Here is a 23,653-nt window from a genome sequence, read left to right on the forward strand (position 1 = left end):
ACCTTGGACCGAGTCGTTTCCTTTCTGCTTTTGTCTGGTTTCTTTTGTGTTGGCTTCAACGTTTTAAGGCTTTCTGGTATGTCAGAGTGCTGCCTTTTTCCTTTTTTTTCTTGGTGGAGAACATCTTCCAGCTCGGCTTAAAATTATAGTTCTGTGACTAACATCTTTGGTGAAGCCAATGAGCAGAATTTATGTGGGGGAGTGGCAGTCTGTTTCATATTATTGTTTTAGAATTGAGATGGACAAGGTGTATTTTTTCTTCTAGGTACTTAAAAGCTAAATTACTTGATTATTGAAAATATGTTTTTCTCTAGTTCTCCAGATGGCTTCTTTTGGGTGGAAGAGAAAGATTGGTGAGAAAGTTTCAAAAGCTACTTCTCAGCAATTTGAAGCAGAAGCTGCAGATGACAAAGATCTGGCTGATGATGATGAAGCTAACTGGGTGCATGCAACTAAGAGAAGAAAGGAAATTCTCTTAGAAGACTGTGTAAAGAAAAGTAAGGAGCTGAAGGATGAAGGTGCAAATTTGGCTGAAAATAAGAGGTACTACTAATGTTATCTTCCTCTTTTTTGTTGTCCGAACAGCTGCGAAATGATACTTTAAGCCCTTCTCTAAACACTGGCTAATTTGCTAGCAGCTACATTCACGTTTTTTTATTTGAAAAAGTGATAATTTCTTTCATTCTATCTTTACTATCTGGTACTAAATAAGTTGTTTCCTTTGGCGGTGTTGGCAGCTGTGAAATGAAGTCTGTATTCTGTCTCATTTTTCTGTGTTCATATAACAAAAAAAAATGATAGAAGGAGGGGAATGAGAAACTGATTTGATCTGAAAGTTGAAAGGATAAATAAAATACAATGAGATAAGCCACACTATAAGTAATCCTTTAGCTACTCTGGTAGTTTTTACCTGTCTTGTAAATGTGTCCTTTCTCTTATTAAGAGTAAGATTGTTTGCACGTGTATAGTGCCTAGGCAACTACTGCAGAGCAGCTAATGCACTGTTAACCTAATGCTTTTGGAAAGTCAGGTTCAGGTAGCTGCTCTGAACATTTTCTGGTAGCAGTACTGAGACTTGAGACTTTGGCAATTTTGGAAGGATATTGCAAAGATGGTTCCATTGTCCTGTTCTGCTTCAAGCAGAAAGTACCTTTGGAGTTAGGAGAGGGTTAGAAGAGAGAAAGAGGGACTATAATTACATGTAACTGCATATTTGGCTAAATCTTCTCTGGAGCGGAATAAAAAACAGTTCCAAGGATGATCCTCTTAAAATCTTCAGAATGCTTGACATCTAAATGTGTATCCTGACTTTACTTGTGTGAGCATCTCAGCTTTATTCATTGACCCAGATCAGAGATAACATTATTTTCCTGGTAGAAAAGATTCCATAATCCGTACACGCTCCTGTGCTGTTAAACATCTTGTGTTAAGACATTTCTTCCTTAAAAAGGGTTCCCTGGGCAATATGGAGAAGAGAACAACTTAGAAATCTAAAGCAGGCAAGTTTATATACAATAACAAAGACACCGTGTGTGTGGCCCCATCTGATTTAAAAAAATAATAAATAAATACAAAATGTCTTGAGAAAAAGCTTATTTTGAAATATTTAAATACAGTTTACTCTTTTTACTGTTCACTCGAATGGTGACACTGTTTAGAGGGGTGGTAATTCAATTCTGTATGGCGTTTTGTGCTCCTGAGTTCTGTAGTTCCTGAATAAAATTTTGAAGCCTTTTAAAGTTGACTTTAAATTTAAACCAAACTAAGCTAAAATGGTTTTAAGCGTGCTGCCTTTGTATTAATGAATACCTTCAATGCAGTAGCAGCGTAAGTTGGTTACATTAATATTAATAGCTGAAAACACAGAATACATAAACTAAGAGTCTATTAACATCTTTGTTTTTAACACTGGAAATAAATCATACAGTAGTCTACAGAAGGGTAGGTCTACTCTGTCCTTTTCAGGATGTGGAGATTGTGGTTTTTAAACCTGAGAAAACAGAAGTATTTCTAAATGTTTTCATTCTACATCTCTAATCACTGATGTTTACTGCACATACATATATTAAACAGAGATTGATTTTTATTTCTGTCTTATCTTCCATTTTACTTTTACCTTCCTTCTATTTTGCTTTGGATGTTGTATAACTTTTCTCTGTGGATTTTGGTGTTCTTTGTTTTGTTTTGTTTTTGTGTATTATGTAAATTGCAAGAAATCTCTTGAACAGCAGCAAATAATCTGTTTTATATGTGGTTTAGGGCAGGGAGATAGACTGCTGCATATTAATTTTGAGCAGGAGGTAATTTTTGGTGCTTTTAGTGTCTTAAGTTGATCTTAGAGATTGATTTTTCCTTTGTCAGTTAGAAAACAATACAAAAGCTTAACCCATCCATAAGTAGCAACATAAGGTTTCTTTATGAATTTAGTGAGAACTGTATCTCATCAGAAGTGCTTATAGGAGTTACTGAGAAACACTGAATGCCTTATAACACTATGAGAAACGAGTAACAAGAAGTTAAAATGCAGCTTTTGGGAGGCTTGTCACACTCCTTCATGTTAACACTTTTACATCTGAGACTTAACAGAAGTTCTAACTTGAAATTGTAGTTTCCTTCAATTACTCTAGCACACTGTACAGTTTAGGCAATTATGGCAGTATGGTGCTGTCAGGGTACATAACTTTAAGGCAGATCTTTCTCTTAAAAAAAGATTTCACAGAGATTAGAGGCTAAACTCACAGTGGGAGGCTTTTATTACTTAAACCGGTGGAATAGTTGACATACCATTACAGGGAACTTGAGAAAGCAGACTGAAAGAAATGTTTATTCTCTCTGGTGGCAAGTGGTTGCTGTAATTGTGTTTCAGACTTACATGGTCTGTTTCTTGAATATACATTTGTACAACATGAGTAGACTCACGTAAATAATTAAATACTTAATGTAGATTGTTTCCTGAAATATCAAAGCATAGTAACAGTTAAAGATTTGAATTGGATTGTGTAGCATTTAAGTAAAAGGATGGTATCTCTTCCACTGAAGAAACTCAGAAGAAAAGCAAAGACTGAGCACTAGAGGGTAACTAACATGGTATTGTAGTTAGTGTTACTTGTAGAGTGGAGACAAGAAGGAGATCCTGAAAGAAAGTCGACTTGGGAAGAAGCAGGAGGCTAAAGAAAAGAAAGAATGGAAAGTAATGAATTGAACTTCACCTCTTATGGAAAAGAGGCTCCAAGGTAATGTGTGTGGCAAAATTAATGTGATGAAAAGTGAATTTTATAGATGGATCCACTATTACTTGGCTGGAATAGTGATTACCACCTTTATGCTTTGTTTTTTCTTATTTTTCTGGTAAGGAAGGCAGTGATGGTGTTACGCCCCCACCACCGTTTTGTTAGTCTCTGTGTGTGCAGTAAGTCTGTTTCTGTGGATGAATGAGATCTGATTGACTTGTGCTTGTGAGTCTCAGTGATTCTTGGTGGGAAGGAATAATGAATGGGCTTCTTGAGGGTCAGAATTTTGTACAACCTGCTTTCTTTGCCCATTGGAAAACTCAGGAGTGGCATAGGTAAATTGTTTTGGAGGTGGCAGCCCCTCTATGCATTTTCAGCTTTTGTAGGAGCTGCTTGAGGAATATTTGTACCTGCTGTAATGTGTGTGCATGAGCCTGTTAAGCTGAGACTGAGACACACACAGAAGAAAAATGGTGCTGAAGAGAACAATTCTAATACGTATTTTAATCTTTTTGTGGGATGGGGAGAAAGATGGGGAGACTAACAGAAACAGATGTTGAACTAAGTTGATTATCTCACTGGGCCTGTTATTGTGGAAGGCATGGTTTAGGAAATTCTGATCTAGAAACTTGATCAACAGGCAGTTTCAAAGATACCTTGTGAATGAGTGATCTTGCGGTCAGAGCAGAAAGAAAAGGCAGATATATAGGGGTGTCACATTTGTGTGTTCTTTTGATGTGTGGGAAGGAGCAATTAAACATGTACAAACATATACGCAATCTTTTGGGAAACAGAATGTACGTTGGTAGCAAGAATGGAGAATATTCCAGAGGAGAAATTGGTTTTGCTCATATGAAACTTATAATGCTGGCAGATTATCCAGCCTGAGGCAGTGGTATTAACGTGCCCACATACGCTGGAATTAAAACAAACAAACAAAAACCCCCGACAACCATAATCCACGTTAGATTTTTTGTGTTGATAGTCCTACACTGTTTTAAATCCAGCATAATCCAAAAGGATAAAAGTTCATGTCCTCAGCCTCAGTATTTTGAACGCAGCAATTTGCAATTGCAATGTATTTTGAGTGGTAGGTAGGTAGTCTTTGGCAGTGGACACACGCTTAAGAACAGGTTTAGGTGAGATTAAACAGCGAAGTATAATGTCCTCAAACATATGGCATGTAGAGAACTAAGAGCAAGGAGGAAAAAAAAACTTCTGTCAGACTAGTATCTTCAATATAATTGTGTTGCATATTCGTACAGGTGGCTTTACAATTCCTCTGTGCCGTTTTCAAACTGCGAACATTTTTGTAGCTGGTCCAGTAGGTGGAGGTAGAGTTCTCCTCAATATACCCTGAAGCTGTGCAAAAAATGCTCGTCTAAATACTTCATTTTCTTTTGAGAATAGACATTCTTAAGGTTTACATTCTTGTTTGCATTTAGTTTTTCAGTTTTGCTAGATAAAAGTTAATACTGATCTCACTTTTGATAGTGTTTATTTATTATTCCATACTGCACTAAAAAAGTCTCCATCTATAAAGCTAGTACTAGTTTGAGAAGATCACGTTTTCAATTGCAACACCCTTATGTTTTGGCTGAGCTTACAGAGATTCATCTATGTTAAAATAAATAATTGTCCCCCTTTGTCACTTGATGGCCCTTTGTCACTTGATGCATAAATGAAGCTGATTAATAAGATTTTACTCTCTTTCCTTTAGCTTTTGCAGCAGCAAATTAAATAAGGACATGTCAAAGTGCTATGAGCAGACCAGATAATAGGTCAATTTTCATGAAACTGTTTACTTTTTTAGAGGAGTTAATCTTTGACAATTACTTAATTTCATTTTCTAATCTATTTTTAAAAAAACTGAACTTTTGTGAATTGCTACTTATTCTGCATTTTGGCAGTTGAGACTTTTTTCCCCTGATGCTAATATGCCAGCATCACTTCAGCATGTAGTTTGTGGTGTCTGAGCTGTATGAGCTGTAACTGAGTTTGTTGTTCTCACTAGACACTGTAAGATGTCAGTGTCAGATGATGAGACACACTCCTTTAAAAAGTACGTTTAGTGTAGTGGTAAGTTAAGTGTTATCAAAAAAAAATATATTTAGCAGATGGAACAGAAGAGTAATGCCTATTTAAATAAAATTGAAAAGCTTCTCTGTCATGTTCTTCTAATACTGGCGTTCAATTTACCAGTGTCTTTCAGGTTTAGCTTATGATAAGCACTTGGTTACTAATGAGTTACGAAATTGCTAAAGTAATAAAATTACTTTCAGATTATCTTTATAATTAGTTTTGATGCAACTAACATGGCAAAGGGCAAAGATCATTGTGTCGAAATTGCCTTTAGTTTTCAGTCAATACAACTGATGTTTCTTACATAATATAGTGTTAATAAAGAGGTTTCCCACAAGATCGAGAGCTATCTTTGGTGGAAACATTTTGGCAGTTTGATGGGCTGAGTTATGTTACGGAGTAGCCTAGGAGAAGTGGAGTATGCTAGAGAGAAGAGGGTAGCAGGAAAGCTGGTTGCATTTTTTCAAGTTATGTCCTCCAGGCTCAAGAATGACTCATCCTGATGAGAAGGAAATCAAGAAAAGATGATAGGAGTCCTGTGTGGATGTACAGCGAACTCCTAACAAAATCCAAACATAAATGTACAAGAGGTGGAAGCAGGGTCATGTGACCCAGTGAGACCATAGAGACCCTGTCTGAGTATGCAGGGATGGATTAGGAAAGCCAAAGCCCACCTGGAGTTGAATCTGGTGGGGGATGTGAAGGGCAACAAGAAGAGCTTCTACAGTCGTATGGGTAGCAAAAGGAAGACTGGGGAAAATGTGGGTCTTCTGCTGAATAATGTAGAGAATCTAGTGACTAAAGGATGCAGAACAGGCCGAGGTACTCAATGTCTTCTTTGCCTTGGTCTTTACTGCTAAGACTTGCCTTCAGGAACCCCAGACCCATAAGACCAGAGGGAAGGTCTGGGGCAAGGAAGACTTGCCATTGGTGGAGGAGGATCAGAATATGAAATGTTTAGATGAACCTGACATATACAAGTTCATGGGACATGAAGAGGTGCATCTATGAGTGCTGAGGGAGCTGGTTGATGTCATCGCAAAGACTCTTCAACTGCATTTGAAAGGTCATGGCAACTGGGAGTGATTCCTGAGGGCTGCTAGAAAGCAAATGTCACTACTTATCTTCATGAAGGGTAAGAAGGAGGTTTCAGGGACTTATAGGCCCGTCAACCTCAAATCTATCTCTGGGAAGGTGATGGAGCAAATAATGCTGGAAATCATTTTGAAACACAGGAAGTACAAGAAGCTTATTGGGAGTAGCTGGCATCGATTAGCAAAGGGGAAATCATGCATGGCCAACCTGATAGATGGCAGATTGACTAGAGAGTGGTGTGGACTTCCCATCCTTGTTGGTATTCAGAACCTGACTGCTCAATAACCTGAGCAACTTTAGCTGATCCTGCTTTGAGCAGGGTGTTTGGACTAGATGATCTCCATGGGTTCATTCCAATCTTGGCTATTCTGTAATTATATCCCATTAAAACTACAGATACATTTAGAATACAGAAGGTAGTTCCTCAGACTTGAATTTGACTATACAGGTTGTTGGTGTGGAACCTTTCTCAGTGGGTGGGAAACTTCTTTCTGTTTCTTTATTTTTCATTTTGTTTCACTAGTCTAGGTATCTTTCCTGGAATGCTTTGGGTACAGAGAGAGATGCAAAAAAATGGGCAGTTTTTGTTCCGCCTTCTTACCATCTGTGTCTGCTAACTGACCTAATTTAAAGCAAAGATGTGTTTTAAAAGTTAAGAGGATTGATTCAGTAGATAACCTGGGAGCCTAGAAATTTAGCTTTTATTTCTAATTTCTAGAATAAAGTCTAAAATTCTGTTAGGCTACTGGTACATTGCATTGGGAGTGTTGACTCTTCTGTAAGAGTGATCTGAAAGCCTTACACAGTTAGAATTTGTAAATAAGTATAGAGGAAATCACTGAAAATGCTTATAGTGAAACTAGGAGAAGGTAGTAAGTACTCACTAAGCTGAAAGTAAATGTATGATATCAGTCTTGGATGTAATTTGCCTGCCAGGTCTAATTGGCTATTCCATATAGTACTTACCTCTTTCAGAGTAAATGACCAATATCAATGTTCTCCAAATAAAATGAATATTTTTAATCTTAGTAATTATTAGCTTTGATTAGATTGAGTGTTTTCTAAGGTCAGTCATGCAAAAATGCAGAGAAAATAGGTAGGCTTATCACTGTGAGTAAAATCGTATAGTATGAATAGGGGCTTGATTAAAATGGTTGTGACTTCTAGTCAAAATACCTGATCACTTTTTAACGTTTTTCAATGTTTAGCATTACTGTCTATTTTGTGTGTATATATAACTACTGTGCTGTTAACTTCCTTGACAATGCCTTACACATGATACGCTCACTGAAATAAAACTGAGAGTGTGTAAACTGTAACTCCTGAGTGCAGAACACACGAGCTGAAACAGAAGAGACTATGAACAAGTAAGGACTTCTTACCTCTATCTTTTTGGGAAAGCACATGTTGCAGCTTCTGTCTTATTAGTCAGAATATACGGTTTGTGTTGCAGACTTCATAACCTTTCTACAGAATTTAAAAAAAAAAAGTGCAGAGAGTGTTTAACAGTGTTTAACACCCTTTTGTAAACTGTGATGTGAAGTAACATGTTAATTTTTGTATTTAAGTTAATTTTTATTGCTAGCTTTATTGTTTTTCCTCACTTCCGGCTTCTTGGTGATGCATGTAGTTGTCCTCTCAGTGAGGAGGAAGTTCTTTGCAGAATGTTTGTTTTAAGTAGTTTCTTTTGTTTAAATTGCAATTTTATCTTTAAATTAGCTGTTTTCCTTCTGTTCTGGCAAACATTATTTTCCAACAACTGGTTATTATTTGGCAAAGCAAGAGTTCAGTTTTGAAATTGTTACTAATTTACTGCAGATTTTTCTGACTGTGCAGGAAATGTTATGTACTACCACAAGAAAAATTACTTGTAAGGGTCTTGTACACTAACGTGGTCATCAAATTAATAAAAATGTAACTTATTGTGGATCTTGACTTTCTCTAGTGCTTTTTGTCCTGTTCACTTATTTTCATGGGAGTTAACTATTTAGTCATTTTATACACAATTGTTAAATTATATCAGGGCTGAGTTAAGTGAAAGCAAGGGCTGATGTACATGCTACCTAGCTTGGTTGTTTACAGGTCAAATATTTAGTCAAAGATTGTAGTTCTGTCACTAGTTAAGCCGATTTCAATGAGGGTCAACGTGAGCAGTCTCTCCTGCCCTTTCATTTCCAACCCTTTGCGATGGTCCTATTTTTTTGTTTTACTGTGGGGGGAGCCAACTTGAAGTACCAGTTTGTCACTGGTCTGGAGAAGAAGCCTAGCTGGAAAATAGCCTCTTTCTGGTTGCTGGCTCTGATCTGGTTCACAAGTGCTTTTGACAAAATAAGCAGGAAAATGGATAGTCTAGTAAGTGGCCAGCAAGGGAAGTGGAGACATTTCATTTATGTGATAGTGTTGTCCAGTTGTTGCCTGTGTGTTATTGTTGCTGTGTTACACTTACGATTTGAAATGGATGTCTGTGAATGTATTTTCAGTCGCAGGCCAGACGTTTCATTTTTTACACTTTTTCATCTCTTTCGGAATGAGTCGCAGAGAGAGTCATAACATGACAAAATTGTTAACATATATTGCCAAGTACTTTTGGTAAGCCATGTGACCTATATGAAATAGGTGATAGACATTGTACATTTTTCTTACTACAGTCATTTGGGTGAGCAGTGCATCCATCCCAGTCTCAAGAGAATTACACTATTTATAATGTCATGCTCAATTTTCTGTTACGGTCTTTAAATACTGTAAGTCAAAGGTTTTAGAGAAACAACCATACCTTTCTACCTCTGGATGGTTCCCTGTAGACTAATACTATATAGTGACAGAGATAATGCATCCCTTCCCTCTTTCTTACTTTCTGAAAAACAATGATAGAAATTTTGTTTTCATGAACAAATGAAGTTTGCTATTTTGAAGCCAGTTCAAACTGATAGTTTTTACAGGCTGCCATTCTTAGTGTGTATTGGACGTATTTGTGCGCCAGTCTGGAGTTTTACTGGCTCTGGCAAATAAATATCAAATTTTAAAAAACACTGATTGTTTTGTCTTTCACCTGGAGCTGGTAATAAAAATCTACTGTAGTAGACCGTGTGGCTTAAGCTTTTTGTCTTCTGCAAAAATTAAGAAATTAGAGTTAAAACAAAGTGCAGTTCATAGTTTTTTAAACTGAGTTCTTTGGATAAGAGACGTTGGCGATGAATAATAACTTGTATGCAGGTGGCTCCACAGTCCTGTTTTCTGTTAAAAATGGAAGGCACCTTTTAAATAGCATAAACTTACTGAAAGAAGTTCTGCAGCCTAGACTTCTCTGTAGGAAGTTGTATTTGTCTGGAAGCTTTAATACAAGCTTTCCTTTTCCTGGCAGTTGGCTCTTGTGATGATGATAAATTCACCCTCAGTACATTTGGATGTTGAAATAGATTAAAGCCAATTAAAAACATCTATCAGTGAAACTCTTCTGTTTGTCAGAAGGTTAACTTTCCCTGGTATTGCTCACACATAACTTATTTTCATGCATGTATTATTTGAAGTATTGCGTATTCTAAAATAGAATTGTATTTCAGTGAAGTATTTCAACTTTCAGTCTTCAAAGAGCATTTCTGATCTGAATTTGATTAATATTTATTGAGACTTCAAAAAGGACTTAAGTAGAGGCTTAATAAAGAAAAGATTTATATAAAGCATTTTGAGGCGTAGGATCACATGTTGAGATTGAAATAAAAATTTTCCAATATAGATAATAAATTTTGTTTTAGCCAGCTCTTGCTAGACCATCTTTCTGTCACTGCCAGATTGAGAAGTCTGTTTGTAGAGCTCTCAGAATGAAGATGTTAAGAAGCTATTTTCTAAAGATGCCATTTTAACAGTACATTCAGTTTCCTGACAATCACAACATTTGTCTTGTTTAATAAAGTAAGGACTGTGAACTTCTCCAACATCCAAACATATACTTGAGATGTTAAAGTTTAGCTATCATGTGAAACCATTACAATATAGCGATGTCATTGCTGCATAAATAAAGCTATCCTCTTTGTGCAGCCAAATGGAGATTTACACTGGGGAGCGGCTTGGTGTTTTAAAACAAACTAATGTTTGGACAGGTCATAACCTGGATTAGGCTGTGGACTTGGTTTAAGAAGCAAAAGCTTTTATACTGATACAAAGCAGGGGCAAGAAAGCAGGCTGAGGTGAGGAGAGTGCAGAATGACTTTTGGGGACTCAGAATGACTCTACAACTTTATATTAAGACATTTGTATTTGCCTTTCAAAAATATGACAGAATTCCAATACTTCTATACTGTGGGTAGAACTGAATGAACAAGATTTCAGAAATTATTTATTTTAGTAGCTGATTTCTTTTGTGGGATTCAAAGTGAGAAAGGAATTCCAGGCAATACTGGAAAAAAAATTTTAGAAGTGTTGACATACAGAATGAAAGAAATAGATACTGAAATTAGAATCATAAATATTAAAATGTCCTAATTAATTTACAGGATAATTGCTGTCATAAAACCTAAGGAATTTTTATGTAAATTACTAGTATAAAAAACTATTGCATGGACGATTGCATAAGTATGGGAGAAATCTTTAACCCAGCTTTTTTTTCTGTGTAGTTGATAGTTTTTTAATATATTTTAACTGATTGTGAGGATGCCCAAGTTACTTAGTTTTGGTCATCATATTCTGATAATAAATTGAGTTTGAGAGAGAGAAATTTTACATATCGAGCAAAACTGGGGAAAAAACCACCAAGGTGACTATATTTCTCATTCTAAAGAAAATTCTCTTAGAATTTGTGGATGCTAGCTTTCATTAAATCCATAAATCCATGAAAAGGATTTGTAGAGAGATAAGGGTTTTGCAAGTCAGACTTAATTATGTTTACCTAATCAGTGGGATCAGCCTAATGTTTAAAGAGAGAAGGAATGTATTTTAAAGGGTGTATTTTTATAACTGAGACATGGCCCCTTTCTCCAGATGCAACACTGAAACCATCAAGGTTTGATTGCTTCCCTTTTTTGTTTTTCTCCAGAAGAAAGGATCTTCCAGTTTACAGATCCATTACAGCTGTGTGTATTGTTGCAACAAACTGTTGTCCAGTTTACTTTTCTGAAAGTGTATTGTAAATCTATGGGTAGTTTAGTGGAAAAAGAGTCCTTCTAGGACTCAGAATATTCTTTGTAGATGTTCCCTGCTAGGTAGAGCATAGGATTTGAGTCATAAAATAAGAGGAAGAGGAAGAATTAATTCTGGAAGTTGGGATTCAGAAGCATGGGATACTGTGGACTAAATGGCTTAAGTATTCCTATGCAGTAATTAATGTAGATAAAAACATCTGAAATATTAATCTTCTGTTGAATCTTTAATGTTTTATTTTGTATCTCATGCTGTACTTTGGGAAAAATTGAAGGAGATAGTTCAAACAGTTCTCGCTGTTATGCTCTTTTGGTAGGCACTATTTTGTGTACACAAAATCACTGCCAACAAAAATAATTTGTCTGAATCTATTGGTTCTTGTAAGCTTGCTTATGAGTAGAAACGCAACAGCATTGTAAGTGACTAACTAGATCTAGCATGGAAATTGGAGCACAAACTTGCCTGGTCCGTCCCTTTACAGAATGTTTTTGCCAAGTGGCACTGAGGCTCACCACTCCCTCTGTCTGCAGTGCTGATAGTGAGAGTTCCTACTCTTCTTGCCACTCTTCTATGTATGATTTGCATGTTAGTCATCTCGAGATTTAGAAGTGTCTGGTACATTTCTTTAGTTCTGGATGGTGACATCCAGTCTCTATACAATCTATACATGTGTATATTATGTCCTTGTAGGTAGATCGCACTGTTTTTTACATGTCTATATTTCACTTATTTCAGGAGACTTGATGGTTTTTGCTGACTAGCATTTGCATTTGTACTTAATAATAATTTTACATCAATATTATCTAATTGTTTCAGGTATATGGGGAGGTTTATAGGGTACCTGCCTATTTAACTTGTTGGTACTTTCATGAAAAATAAATTAAAATTGCCCTTGAAGTCTCAACAAAATGCCATAGAGAATTACATGTTTCCTCTGTCTTCATCTCTTTCTTTCTGTTTTTGTGTATAACTTCTGTCATTATTATTCTGTGATGTTAACATCAGTAAACATTGTAAAGAAGCCAGAAGTAATAGAGGGAAAGAAAATGAAGGGGAATTACATTATTTAATACAGATAACAAGAGCCTACCAACTAGATGGAATGGAACTGTTGAGAATAAAATGTGAGCAGACAATGACTTTTTATGTATCATCTCTGTCAAAATGTTTAATACCCTACCCTTGACCATCATATTTTGGCAGTAAGTCATTTTGTGAAAGATAGAGAAATACTGGTTATCTAAATGCCAGAAACTTTTTTTGGTGCTTTTTTTTGGTGCTATTGACAGCTTTTGGCTTTTTGCCCTAGTTTCTATGACTAATTTCTGAGAACCAGTAAGATCATAGCAAGAGGTAAGAGAGACAGAGCTGTCAGCCATCTGTGAACAAATAATTAAAAGGTTAAAAGGATTAAATGCCTACTCAACTAAGAAGGAAACAGATGGCACCTATCATTCTAGCTCTACTACTATGTTTCTAGAGGCTAGCTGAACAAATAATTCTCAAGACTGGAATACGATCTCAAAATTGCTTCAAATGCAGCATAAGTTTTTCTTCTACATTTTTCTTCACACTGCTTTCAGAGAAACTTCTCTTGAAACTATTTTGAGGAATTAAAGCTTTGTATTTAAAACTTCATATCAGCAATAAAACTCTGTGAATACTTAACTATTGCAATATCTGATATATCTGATACTTGATTTATATTAATTTGCAGCTTTTGTTTAGGATATTAAAATAGTGAATTGATTTTACTGAAACTGTACAATTACTTCTTAAACTTCATTTCAGCAATAAAACTCTGTGAATACTTAATAACTATTGCAATATCTGATATATCTGATACTTGATTTATATTAATTTGCAGCTTTTGTTTAGGATATTAAAATAGTGAATTGATTTTACTGAAACTGTACAATTACTTCTTTTTTGAATTTTATAAGGTTATGATGGTCCGTTCTTATTGCTTAAATAATGAAATGACACGTTCAGGTGTAATAAAACTTGTGTTTCTGTTTGTGATTTGAATTTCCATGTGTAAACCTCAGCTCTGCTCCTATTTGTTACTGTTTATTTTGGCTTCCTACAGGGTTCTTGCCCATAAAATGGCAGTCAATACCCAATTCTGATTATACTTACGTTAAACTACAAGGCTGAGATTTAACAAAGTACTCCACATGTTTATAGATGGTTGCAAAGCAGCTTCTGGACCCTGTAGAGAGTTCCTTAGGTGTTTTCTTTTTTACCAGTTGTAATCTTATCTGACATTAACATTGAACATGAAAGCATTTGAAATGGAAATTTTTTTTTAGTTGTATGCATATAATTCATATTTGTTCTTTTTAATGCTCTTAAATGAATATGCTAGTTGTATGACATACTACATGCTCTGTTGTGTGAGAATATTTCTGAGTGGTGTGGAAGGTCTTGACAATTTCTATTCTTAAGCACTTGGGGGGCGTATCTAGAACATTTTGCCTCTACAGTATATGTGAATATAAATTATTTTTACTGTATCAACAACTCTGTTAGCACTGCCTTTTTAAATAGAAAAAATATTGTTCAACTATGTGTTTAAGACAAACAGGTATGTTACATAACTTGCAACTATAGCTGCTGGAGAAATATAGGTAAAAGGTTTGCCTTTTGGTGAAGAAGTTCTCAGCTATTCCTGCAACTACAGCTGCTGGAGAAATATAGGTAAAAGGTTAGCCTTTTGGTGAAGAAGTTCTCAGCTATTCATGTCTGGTGAATTAAGATCTTTCATGGTGTATTTTTACACACCTTTTATGTTCTGTTTTGTAATTACTTGGCAATTTCATGTTCATAGAATACAGGTAGAAACGGCTTATTTATTTTGGCGATTTCTCAAGGTCAGACATTTATCCATACTGTAGTTTTTAACTTTTACATGGTAAAAGTCTAAATATTTCTCACTGCAGTCTGTCTGTTAATATTTCTATAGTTAATCATGTATGCAGTCAGACACAGTAGGGTCTTGTGGTTTTCATGACAAAACTAAACCAGCAAAACCACCACTTAATTGAAGGAAGCATAGTAAATTCTTCCAATTCTGTTTCTCCACTCTGAATAATATTCTGCTATCTAAGTTAACAGCTTGTAGAAAGAACTTGTGCTATTCGCCATTCTCACTTAAAAATTACATGACAAAGTTCTCGATACTACCACAAATAATTAAAATTAGCCCGAATTTATCAAATAAAATTGCAGTTATTTTGACTCTATTGAACATTTTTGTAGGATCATTTGAAAAGATAAGGAAGTCTTTGTGATTAGTAGTGTGTATCTTTGAGCTTCTGACAGTCTTCATGATGTAATGTTATTGTAGGTAAGTAAGTTCCTCTGTGTTATGTCATATAAATTTTATATCAAATCAGTATTTTTCAGGGAAAAAAAACATGAAGTAGCAATGCCAGGGCCAGGGAGATTCTGCAGCAAGGCCAGAAACAAAACTAGAGCACCCAGTTTCTAGAATTTTGCATGTGATTGGCATGTTTAACTAAGGTTCTGTTTCATAGTATATAACTTCTTTGCGTTTTTCCTGAATATAAAGGTTTTTTTAAAAGAAAAATATGTGCTTTGGTCTTGCTTCAACCAGTGGTTGTCAGTCAGCTGTGTAATTTTATATTAGCTAGAGCTGAAGCAATTATTTCATCTTTGAAGAATAAACACAAGCATATGCACATACACGCTTTCCAAAGCCCTCTCTGAGGCCGAAGCCTTGAAATCGTGCACACTGATCGTTCCTGTGCCTTGTGCACTGGCACTGAAGTGATCTTCAGTTAGCAGCAAGAGAATAGATTAGCAGCCGGATGTGTTGCATTTGTGTTGCAAATTTTCTTGTTTCCTTACAGATAAGTGCAGTCTCTGAGTGGGGTGGATCATGAATCAGTGATTCATCAGATTGTAAAGATGGGTATAAAATAAATCAAAGGCAGCAGGGCCCTCAGCTGACAATTCAATATAAAATGTATTTGTGAAAGACATTTTATAGCAGACTGTAAAGTGTAGGCACTGTTCACTCCTCATTGTTGTCTAGTACTCTGTTGTGTTAACTCTGTCATGTGTCATTAAACTTATTCACTGCAGTATATTCCATCCTGGGTCTCAGTAAAATAATTGTGAAGTAGTAGTAAGTGATTTTTTTAATTAGATTACTTTTTCATATTGTATGTGAGGAAATTACATGTTATTCCCATGTGAGAAAGATTATCTCTGTCAGAGACAGTACCAGAATCCTGATTTTGTAGATTTTGCTTCTAGGTATTAGTTATGAGATCATCTTTCTCCAATATTTGTTTTCATACCTTTTCTTTGACAAAGGTAGTTTCAAAACTGCATTCGCCTAATAGATGCAATGATAAAAAGTGTCCATGTTTACATAGATGGCTGAAATAAACATTAGGAAAATGGTGAGTGGAACTTACATGAAAAACTTGATCTTGTAGTTTAACGTGATGACAGATAGTAATTGCTTTTGGCATGTGATGAAATAGTATTCCCCATCTGTTCTTCTGTGGAAGTTCTTAACTGAGATAAGGCTTTTTGAAATATTTGTGTAGCTATTTAATTTTGTGCTATATTCAATTGATCTCCTTGTAACAGAACTTTGTATTTACTGTGTAATGTATAAATCAGACTTATTTTCACTATATGCACTACTACTGTCTAGGTGTCAACGACCTGATATTGACCGGTATAATATGTGCAAGAATATTAATTCTGATGAATGCTTATGCTTTGAAATGATGTGCATTAGCTATATGCATGCTCTTTTACCCCATGGTCAATTCAGTATGGTTTACCTACTTGAAGGACAGTTACAGCAAGTTTGTTTGTGTTTATCTCTCCTTTACTATGGGGCAAGAGCATGTATATGGTCAGGTGCCACTGAAGAATTGTCGTGCACCTCTTTGCCTGTGGTGATTAGTGTGGCCATACCTAAATCATCCTGTTAAATTAAAAATGTTTTATTGGAAGTTTTAGTAGATAGTAAAGCAATTGGTTTTAACTTTCTCCCTGCATAATCAGAAGTAATGTGTGACACTTTATTTACCATAAAATAGCTATGGATTGTTTGCAATAAAAAAGAAATAGAATTGCTAAGACTTCAAAAGAACATTTACTATTGTACTTCATATGTTTAAAGACTTACTAATCTTGTGAAGGTTACTAGTGAGGTTAAACATGCTGTATGGCACTAACTATGGATAAGAATTTTCTGCGTGCACTTACACCAACAATTTTCTTTTCCATGTTCCTACACACTGTTCTTCTCTAGATGCTTCTGTAAAGTGCCATGCTCCTCCCTCTGACCCCCAGCAGAGGAAGTATTTTACTGTAAAAACCTAGCTGAGTTAGAGGACTCTGAAGTTGTTAAACACAAAAAAGCCACGTTACCTTCTTTCTCCTTTTTTCTTTTTAGTTTCCTCCTTCACCTGTTCTTTGAATCTTTTCTCCCACAGTCTAGCCCTGCATGATCTCCCAGCTTAAAAAGAGAAGTCTGTTCCTGTAATCAGCTTCTGCTTTGCTTTGAATTTCTCTTTCCTTTTTATGTACTCTGTATAATTACTGACTAGTGTTCTTTACCTTCCACCAAAGTCTGAATTTGACTCTACACTAGATTAAAATTGTTCTAGCTGGTGTTTCTGGTGGCCATAGACCATTGACGTTTGTCCTCTATGATATCAGTATTTGACAGCCATATACTTTTTAAAATGTTGTTTTCTTCTACCCTTCCTTAGCACTGTCTAACCGTGTTTTTCCTCATCCTCTTGTAGCATCTGATTGTAGGAGTGTCCCTCCAAGTCCTGTCAGAATTCCCAGGAGTAACGTTACCTCATCCCTTCTCCTGACACTGTAGTCCTGTGCTCTGCCTCTCTCCTGCAGACCTGTCTCATTTTGTCTGAATGTGATACCATCTCACTCCTCAGTATATCTTCAGATATTTTCAGTGTCACCCTGAGCATGCCCTGTCTCAGTCTCTTCATTAAGCATCAACTATGGCCAGCCTGTCAGAGTAAAGCTACAGAACTCTAAATCCTGCGTGAATCTCCAGTGATGGTTTTTAGCATTATATATGTATGATTCAAAACCATCTCTGTATAACTTGAACAGGGTTTGTTTTTTTTACCCAGAAACCTCCAATTAAATATTTTTTATGGAAATACAAATTTGTTTTAATCATTTTGTTAAGAGTTCAAGAGATCCTGTTTTCCCAGAAGTGGTGTTGAAAAAGTGAAGTGTAAGCACAAGATGTTTGTTTCAAAAGTTTAGCAAGCTGTTGTAAAACGTGCCAAGTCTGTATAGCTCCCAGATGGTCAGTAGCATATCTGAAGAGAGCAGTTTTAGTACTTCAGGGGAGCTATGGGATTTCATATGCTGTTAAATAAAAATTGGCAAGATCCATCAAATCTTCTACACTGAAGCCATCCCAGATGTATCCAGTTCTCAGTAATTTATTCCTTTTTCTGGCATTGCAATATAGAAGCGAAAATTATAATTAAGTTCTGGTTATAATTGTATGATTTTTTTGTAGTGAGACATACTATGTTACTGAAATCACTGTGGGTATATAAGTATACTGTATCCCTACAATCACATAAATAGTAATTCAATACTTCAAAATATGATAGTCTTTTCTTTAAAATGATTTATTATTGGAGTTTAGATGCTTAGTTACAATAGATATATACAGATTAGGGATTTACTTTTGCTTGAAATATTAATTTGATGTACTATAAAATCAAGATAATGCCCATGATTAAGATTCTGTGACTTCTTTACTGCTAGATTAGATAAGTTTTTATAGTAATTACAAGCTTCTAAAAATTAATGGGTCTATTTGTTATGAGATTATATTTTGCTTAAAATTTCTTTGCATTTAGCCAAGACGTAATCATATAATCCTAAGGAACCCGAGGAGATTTTCTATGCTAACTCCTACTCAAAGCAGGAGTTATTTGATAAATATCGTATGTATCTGAAGAAGGTTTATAGCATCACCAGTGAATGGATCTTTTGAGTCTCATTCTTGTTTCTGAGATGTTATTTTTGATACAAGCTACTGTAATTTTTGAAGTGCTAGGTTTCATATCCCTTTTTCTGAAGGGACGTAAGATTCAAATGCATGGTACTGTGCATTGTCTGTGCCCTAGCATGTGTTCTGAACATGTGTGCTCTCTTTCCATATCAGGCAGATGGGAAGAAGTTCAGGTAGACCTCGGTGAACAGCATTAAGCTAAAATTTGTTACTTCATTTTTGCCAGCCGTGACATGGCAGCTTTTGCAGCTCAGCTGATTCATGCAAGCTTGTTACCTGCTAGACACACAACTATGTCAGTTTATTTACTTGCTAAGAAAAGAAATTGGAATAGCAAATGGAATGCTCATTAAATTTGTGTTAATTAAACCCAGATTAAAAGCAGATGTCATATTTATAGTGAAGTTTTCCTTTTTGAAACTAGTTTTCCCTCTTTATAATGGTAAAGGTCCCATACAGTTCAGCTCAAATAAAAGTACTGAGACCCAGTAAAATGATCTATTTTTTAATTATTTATTTTACAACATTACCCCTGTGTTGCCTCACTTCTTATTTCAGCCAAGGCTTATGGCTTTCCTAAAACATTTACTGGAACATTGACTTTACAACTATATCTTATATCCCCAGGCAACTTTTTAAGTAAAGCATTTGATAATTAATACAGTATATAGTCTTTTCCTTCAATAGAATGATGTAGAAAATTCTGTGATTAATGGACTATCTTTATAGAAAGGATTTTTTTTTCCTAAATTTGCATTACTAGAGCAAGCAACATGACTCAATTTCTCTTAAGAACAGTGTCCTTAGTTTTTCCTGAGACAACAATGGAAACATCTGTTTTCCTCAGTATTTAAAAGGATAGAACAGTCACATTTTATCAGACTTTCTTCTTAAGGAAATATATGCACCGAAAAGATAAATATTTCACAGCCATGTGGATATCTCCACGCTGTAAACTGGTAATCAGTGGTCAGTCTTTTTGAGCAGGCGGTTAGCATGTACCTGCAGACAAATCTTCTTTCTCCAGCCCTCTTCTGTTGTGTTCTCAGTCCTCAAAGAGCTTCCAGCATTCTGTCGTCACTTCTCTTGAGGCTCGCAGGTGGAGTTGAATAACTCACTGTTCATACACAGAACATATATACGTGTAGGACAGCATTTCTGTGAATGAACCACCTCTTTTCCCTTGCCCGTCTTTATTCTGTTGACAAACTGTTGACAAATCGGCAGCAAAACCCAACAAGATTTAGGGGAATATTTACTTATATTTGGTGTTCCCTTTAGAGGCAGCACGTTCTTGCTATGAGGTTTTATCGCATTCGTTTGAGCAGTGACGTCCCTCTGTAGAAGTAAAAATGAAGATTCCTGAAATGCAACTTCTGTCTTATTTCTTTCTATTTACAGAATGCCAGTGTTATTCCTTCTGTCCTGGTTACTGATGTCATTACTGTATTTGCTCTGTTTTCCAAAATGGTCTTTTTCTAAACTTTTTTGCTACATTCACAATATTGCGCCTTGCTGCATGGCGAGGATACCACCTAACTGAGCTGAGGACTTACTCATGTAGGTTTTATTGTGTTATGTCTGTGCTAGGTCTTGAACAAAACTGATCTTTTACTCAAAAAGTAGTTCTTGCTAACTAAATGACAGCTTAAGGCTTCTACTGACATATGTAGAAAATGTGGTGATGTTTCCATTAGTGTGAACACCTGCCCATGGAGAATGAACTGAGATGACAAATGCACAGCTGGTGGCTAAAGTTTGAGGAAATGTGAAAATTTATTAAAACATCCTTTGCTTAGCACTCAAATACTTATCAGTGTTATTTACAAACTAATAGTACCTGAATCATAATGAAAGTTTGACTTCAGTTGCATTGTTTTCCCCATCTATTCTTCTATTCCCAGTCAGTTCAGAACTTTTTGAAGTCTTCATGTGACTGCTCTGGAAACCTGGAGGTGTAGTACAAGACAGGGGTCTGAAAAATGGGGAAGGGAAAGGGAAGGAAGAATGGCGAGTAGGGAAAAACTGTTTCCATATGAAGCGTGTGTGAAAATTACTTTAGTTTTATCTATACTATATTAAAATTGCAGTGTCTCTTATCTATCAAGAATAACAGTTTTCATACCTTTGCAGTGAAATTAATATAAATATAAGAGTTCCTACACAGTTCCATAACAGTGGTGGATTTTGAAATGATTCAGAGAACATGTGGCACTCCACAGACTTGTTAATGTTAATCTGAGGCCACCTTGAGGGCTGAAAGACTGCACTCATGTAACAGCATCTTATTACACTGTTACACTTCTTCAGTATCGTTCAAAACCCTAGTATGCATTTGTCCAAGTTTAACCTCTTTGTTCAAAACAAAGACCTATTTTTTTCTTGGTTTTGGTCAACTCTTCTGTTGTATTCTGTTTTCTAGGGAAGGACAACATATTATGAAGCTACTGTATACCTTCCGAAAGCTGAATGATTTCAGTATAGCTGTTCACTTTCAACTTCCTTCTTATATTTATATACCAAAGTTACTCAGATGTCTTTAGTATCTTGTAGTACAGAAATGCAGGAGGGCAGCTCCTATGTTTCAACCTTTTTAGACTGAAAAGAAATTCTAGATTATGACTGTAGCAAGGCACGTTAGATTCAGATTATATTTCTTTATGCCTGACTAAGGATGATTTTGACAATGAGGGGAATCGGACTGTAGTTCAAGGTTCCTAGTATTAAGTAATTGATTTGCAATTGGTTTCCTGTATTGACTTGTAAATTCACTTGAGGCCAATTGTACAGTACTACTTAGCATCCATTTGGTCAGAACAACAAATAACCAGTTCCTGAAAACAGTTCAGCATGTCTTATAGGGAAGTGATTAGAAAAATCATTAATACTAATAAGATGCCATGGCACTCTATTTGGGACAATGTCAGGATACAAATAGAAATATCTAATATCTTTAAGTATAGTGAGACTGTACTATTGTTTTAACTACAGGTACCGAGAGGCTATTCACAAGTGGGATGAAGCACTTCAATTGACTCCAGAGGATGCTACGCTTTATGAGATGAAATCGCAGGTAAAGCATGACAATTCTTTATCAGTTTAGAATTTAAAAAAGAAAACATTGTGCTTGTGAACAGATACTATGCAACATTGTGTAGTTGTGCACATAAACTACAGATAAGTTAGGTTTTTCATTTTTCCCAACACAACAGGATGTCTTTTAACAGGAGTTAAAATAATGCCAGCCGATCACAATAAACAACATCTTTGCTAGGACATGAATTAGGATGTTACAATGTAAAAAAAGCAACTGAAATATTTAAAAAAATATATTGGGAGGAGCAAGGAGGGTCTTACTGAGATAGATTAGCAGATTTGACAATTAAAAATATGCCTGCTCTTCTAAAGGATTGGCTTAATACTAACAACATTAAACAGGGATACTGTATGCGAAAGATATGCTCCAGTCTGTTTCCGTAATAAGTATTGCATACAGAAATTTGTCTTCGAAAAGAGCATGCAACAGTATACCTATGATGTCAATTCATCCGAGCCTTTGTTTTAAAGCTGTTTTGAGGAAAAAGGCTTGCAGCCATCAGTGCCTCACTAAAGTTATGAGATCAGCTTGTAATTTCAGTATGTCTTTGCATGGCTTAGATGGCAAAAGTGCCAGGATCCCTTATTTTGTTTGGCTTGGGAAGTTTTTGACTCCATCTGTATGTGAAGGTACAAAAATAAATATTATTTTTTCTGTATTAAGTAAAAATGCTCTTCTGCAAAAATGATTTTAATTTGGATTGAGGATGAGAACAAGAAATGTATGGCTTCTTTCAACCAGCTGGACAGATTAGAATAGGAAAAATTATTTTTAGGAAGGTTGCTACTCAAAATATGGCTGAAAAATACATTGTTTAAAGTTAGGAAAAGGGAAAAGAGAAAGTAAAATCATGATGTTCAGTGACTGTGTTATGTAACTTGAGGAAGCTTGCCATATTGTTTAGTTTTAAAATCTTTGTTGTGACAAAACAGCACCCCACGACCCCCACACTGCACCCCCCGCCAAAAAAAAATAAAAAACCAAAACCAACCCCAAACCCCAAAAAACCCCAAGAAAACCCAAGAAGTAAAGCTGGCTGTTTTCCAAGGTGTGGTGACTGCTCTTTTTTCCCTGGATGCTATCACATCTCCTCCTCAGACATGTTTTCTATGAAGTGAAGAAAGTTTGATTCTTCAAAAGAATTAGTTGAATAACGATAAGCTCATTTCAATACAGTAATGCTGAAGGAGGCTTTTGTTTTATATAGCTGCAGAAGGTTTAGATCTTACTTGGTTTTGCATTTGGTTTGAGAAATACTTTATGGCTTTAAAGGTTTTTCTTTTTCAGTTGTTTTGGGGGAAGTGTATTGTTGGATTGCTTTGTCAACGTATCATGGGTACATAAGGGATCAAGATAGACTGTGTTAGGAAAACCTCCGGAGGGGTGTGTATGAAGGGTTGATTTCTGACTTGGTTCATTAATTTGATGGTGTTGGTAATAAGATGGAGTAATTGTTTTACTTTAAATCACTTAATTTTTCTAGTGTAGTTCTCTCATTCTGTATCGTACACGATGCTGAAAACTGGGCATTTGTTCTCCCTGCTTTCTCACCAGGCTGGATTTGATTTGTAGTCAATTATTTCTTCCTAACTTCTAAAACAGGAGTCATAGATCTTTTTAGGAAAAAAATAATAATCTTCATGCATGTTGTTCAAACCCTGTGGAAATTCTGCAGTGGAAATTCTACTTTCTCTTACCTTGGGCATGCCTAGGATCAGATCTATATGTTATTTAGATAGCATACAAGTATTTACAAATCTCCTGTATGATTTAGATGCTTGACTGCTACATACTTCTAGACTTCTATGATAACAAAACATCTTAAACATGTAAACTTCCATTGAATATTTACTTGTATTTGGATGCCTTTACATCAATGCTAGTTTAAATGAAAGATCTGTCTAGCCTAGTATCCTGATAACTTCCAACAGTGGATGGCTGGGAAAGAGGCTT

General features: G+C 35.7%; 1 protein-coding gene across 1 annotated transcript in view; it reads left to right on the forward strand.

Moving 5' to 3' along the window:
• Positions 1 to 318: 318 nt before the first annotated feature.
• Positions 319 to 23,653, forward strand: part of LOC104160091 (tetratricopeptide repeat protein 33-like) — a gene marked incomplete at its 3' end in the record, with an annotated part of 33,782 nt that continues 10,447 nt past the window's right edge. The window contains exons 1-2 of the mRNA XM_009698151.1: positions 319 to 543; positions 21,595 to 21,676. Of these exons, the coding sequence (XP_009696453.1) occupies positions 323 to 543; positions 21,595 to 21,676 (303 nt within the window). The remainder of the gene's footprint in view (positions 544 to 21,594; positions 21,677 to 23,653) is intronic.

The sequence above is a fragment of the Cariama cristata genome, unplaced genomic scaffold, assembly GCF_000690535.1.
Source record: "Cariama cristata isolate BGI_N322 unplaced genomic scaffold, ASM69053v1 scaffold8944, whole genome shotgun sequence".
Lineage (NCBI taxonomy): Eukaryota > Metazoa > Chordata > Aves > Cariamiformes > Cariamidae > Cariama > Cariama cristata.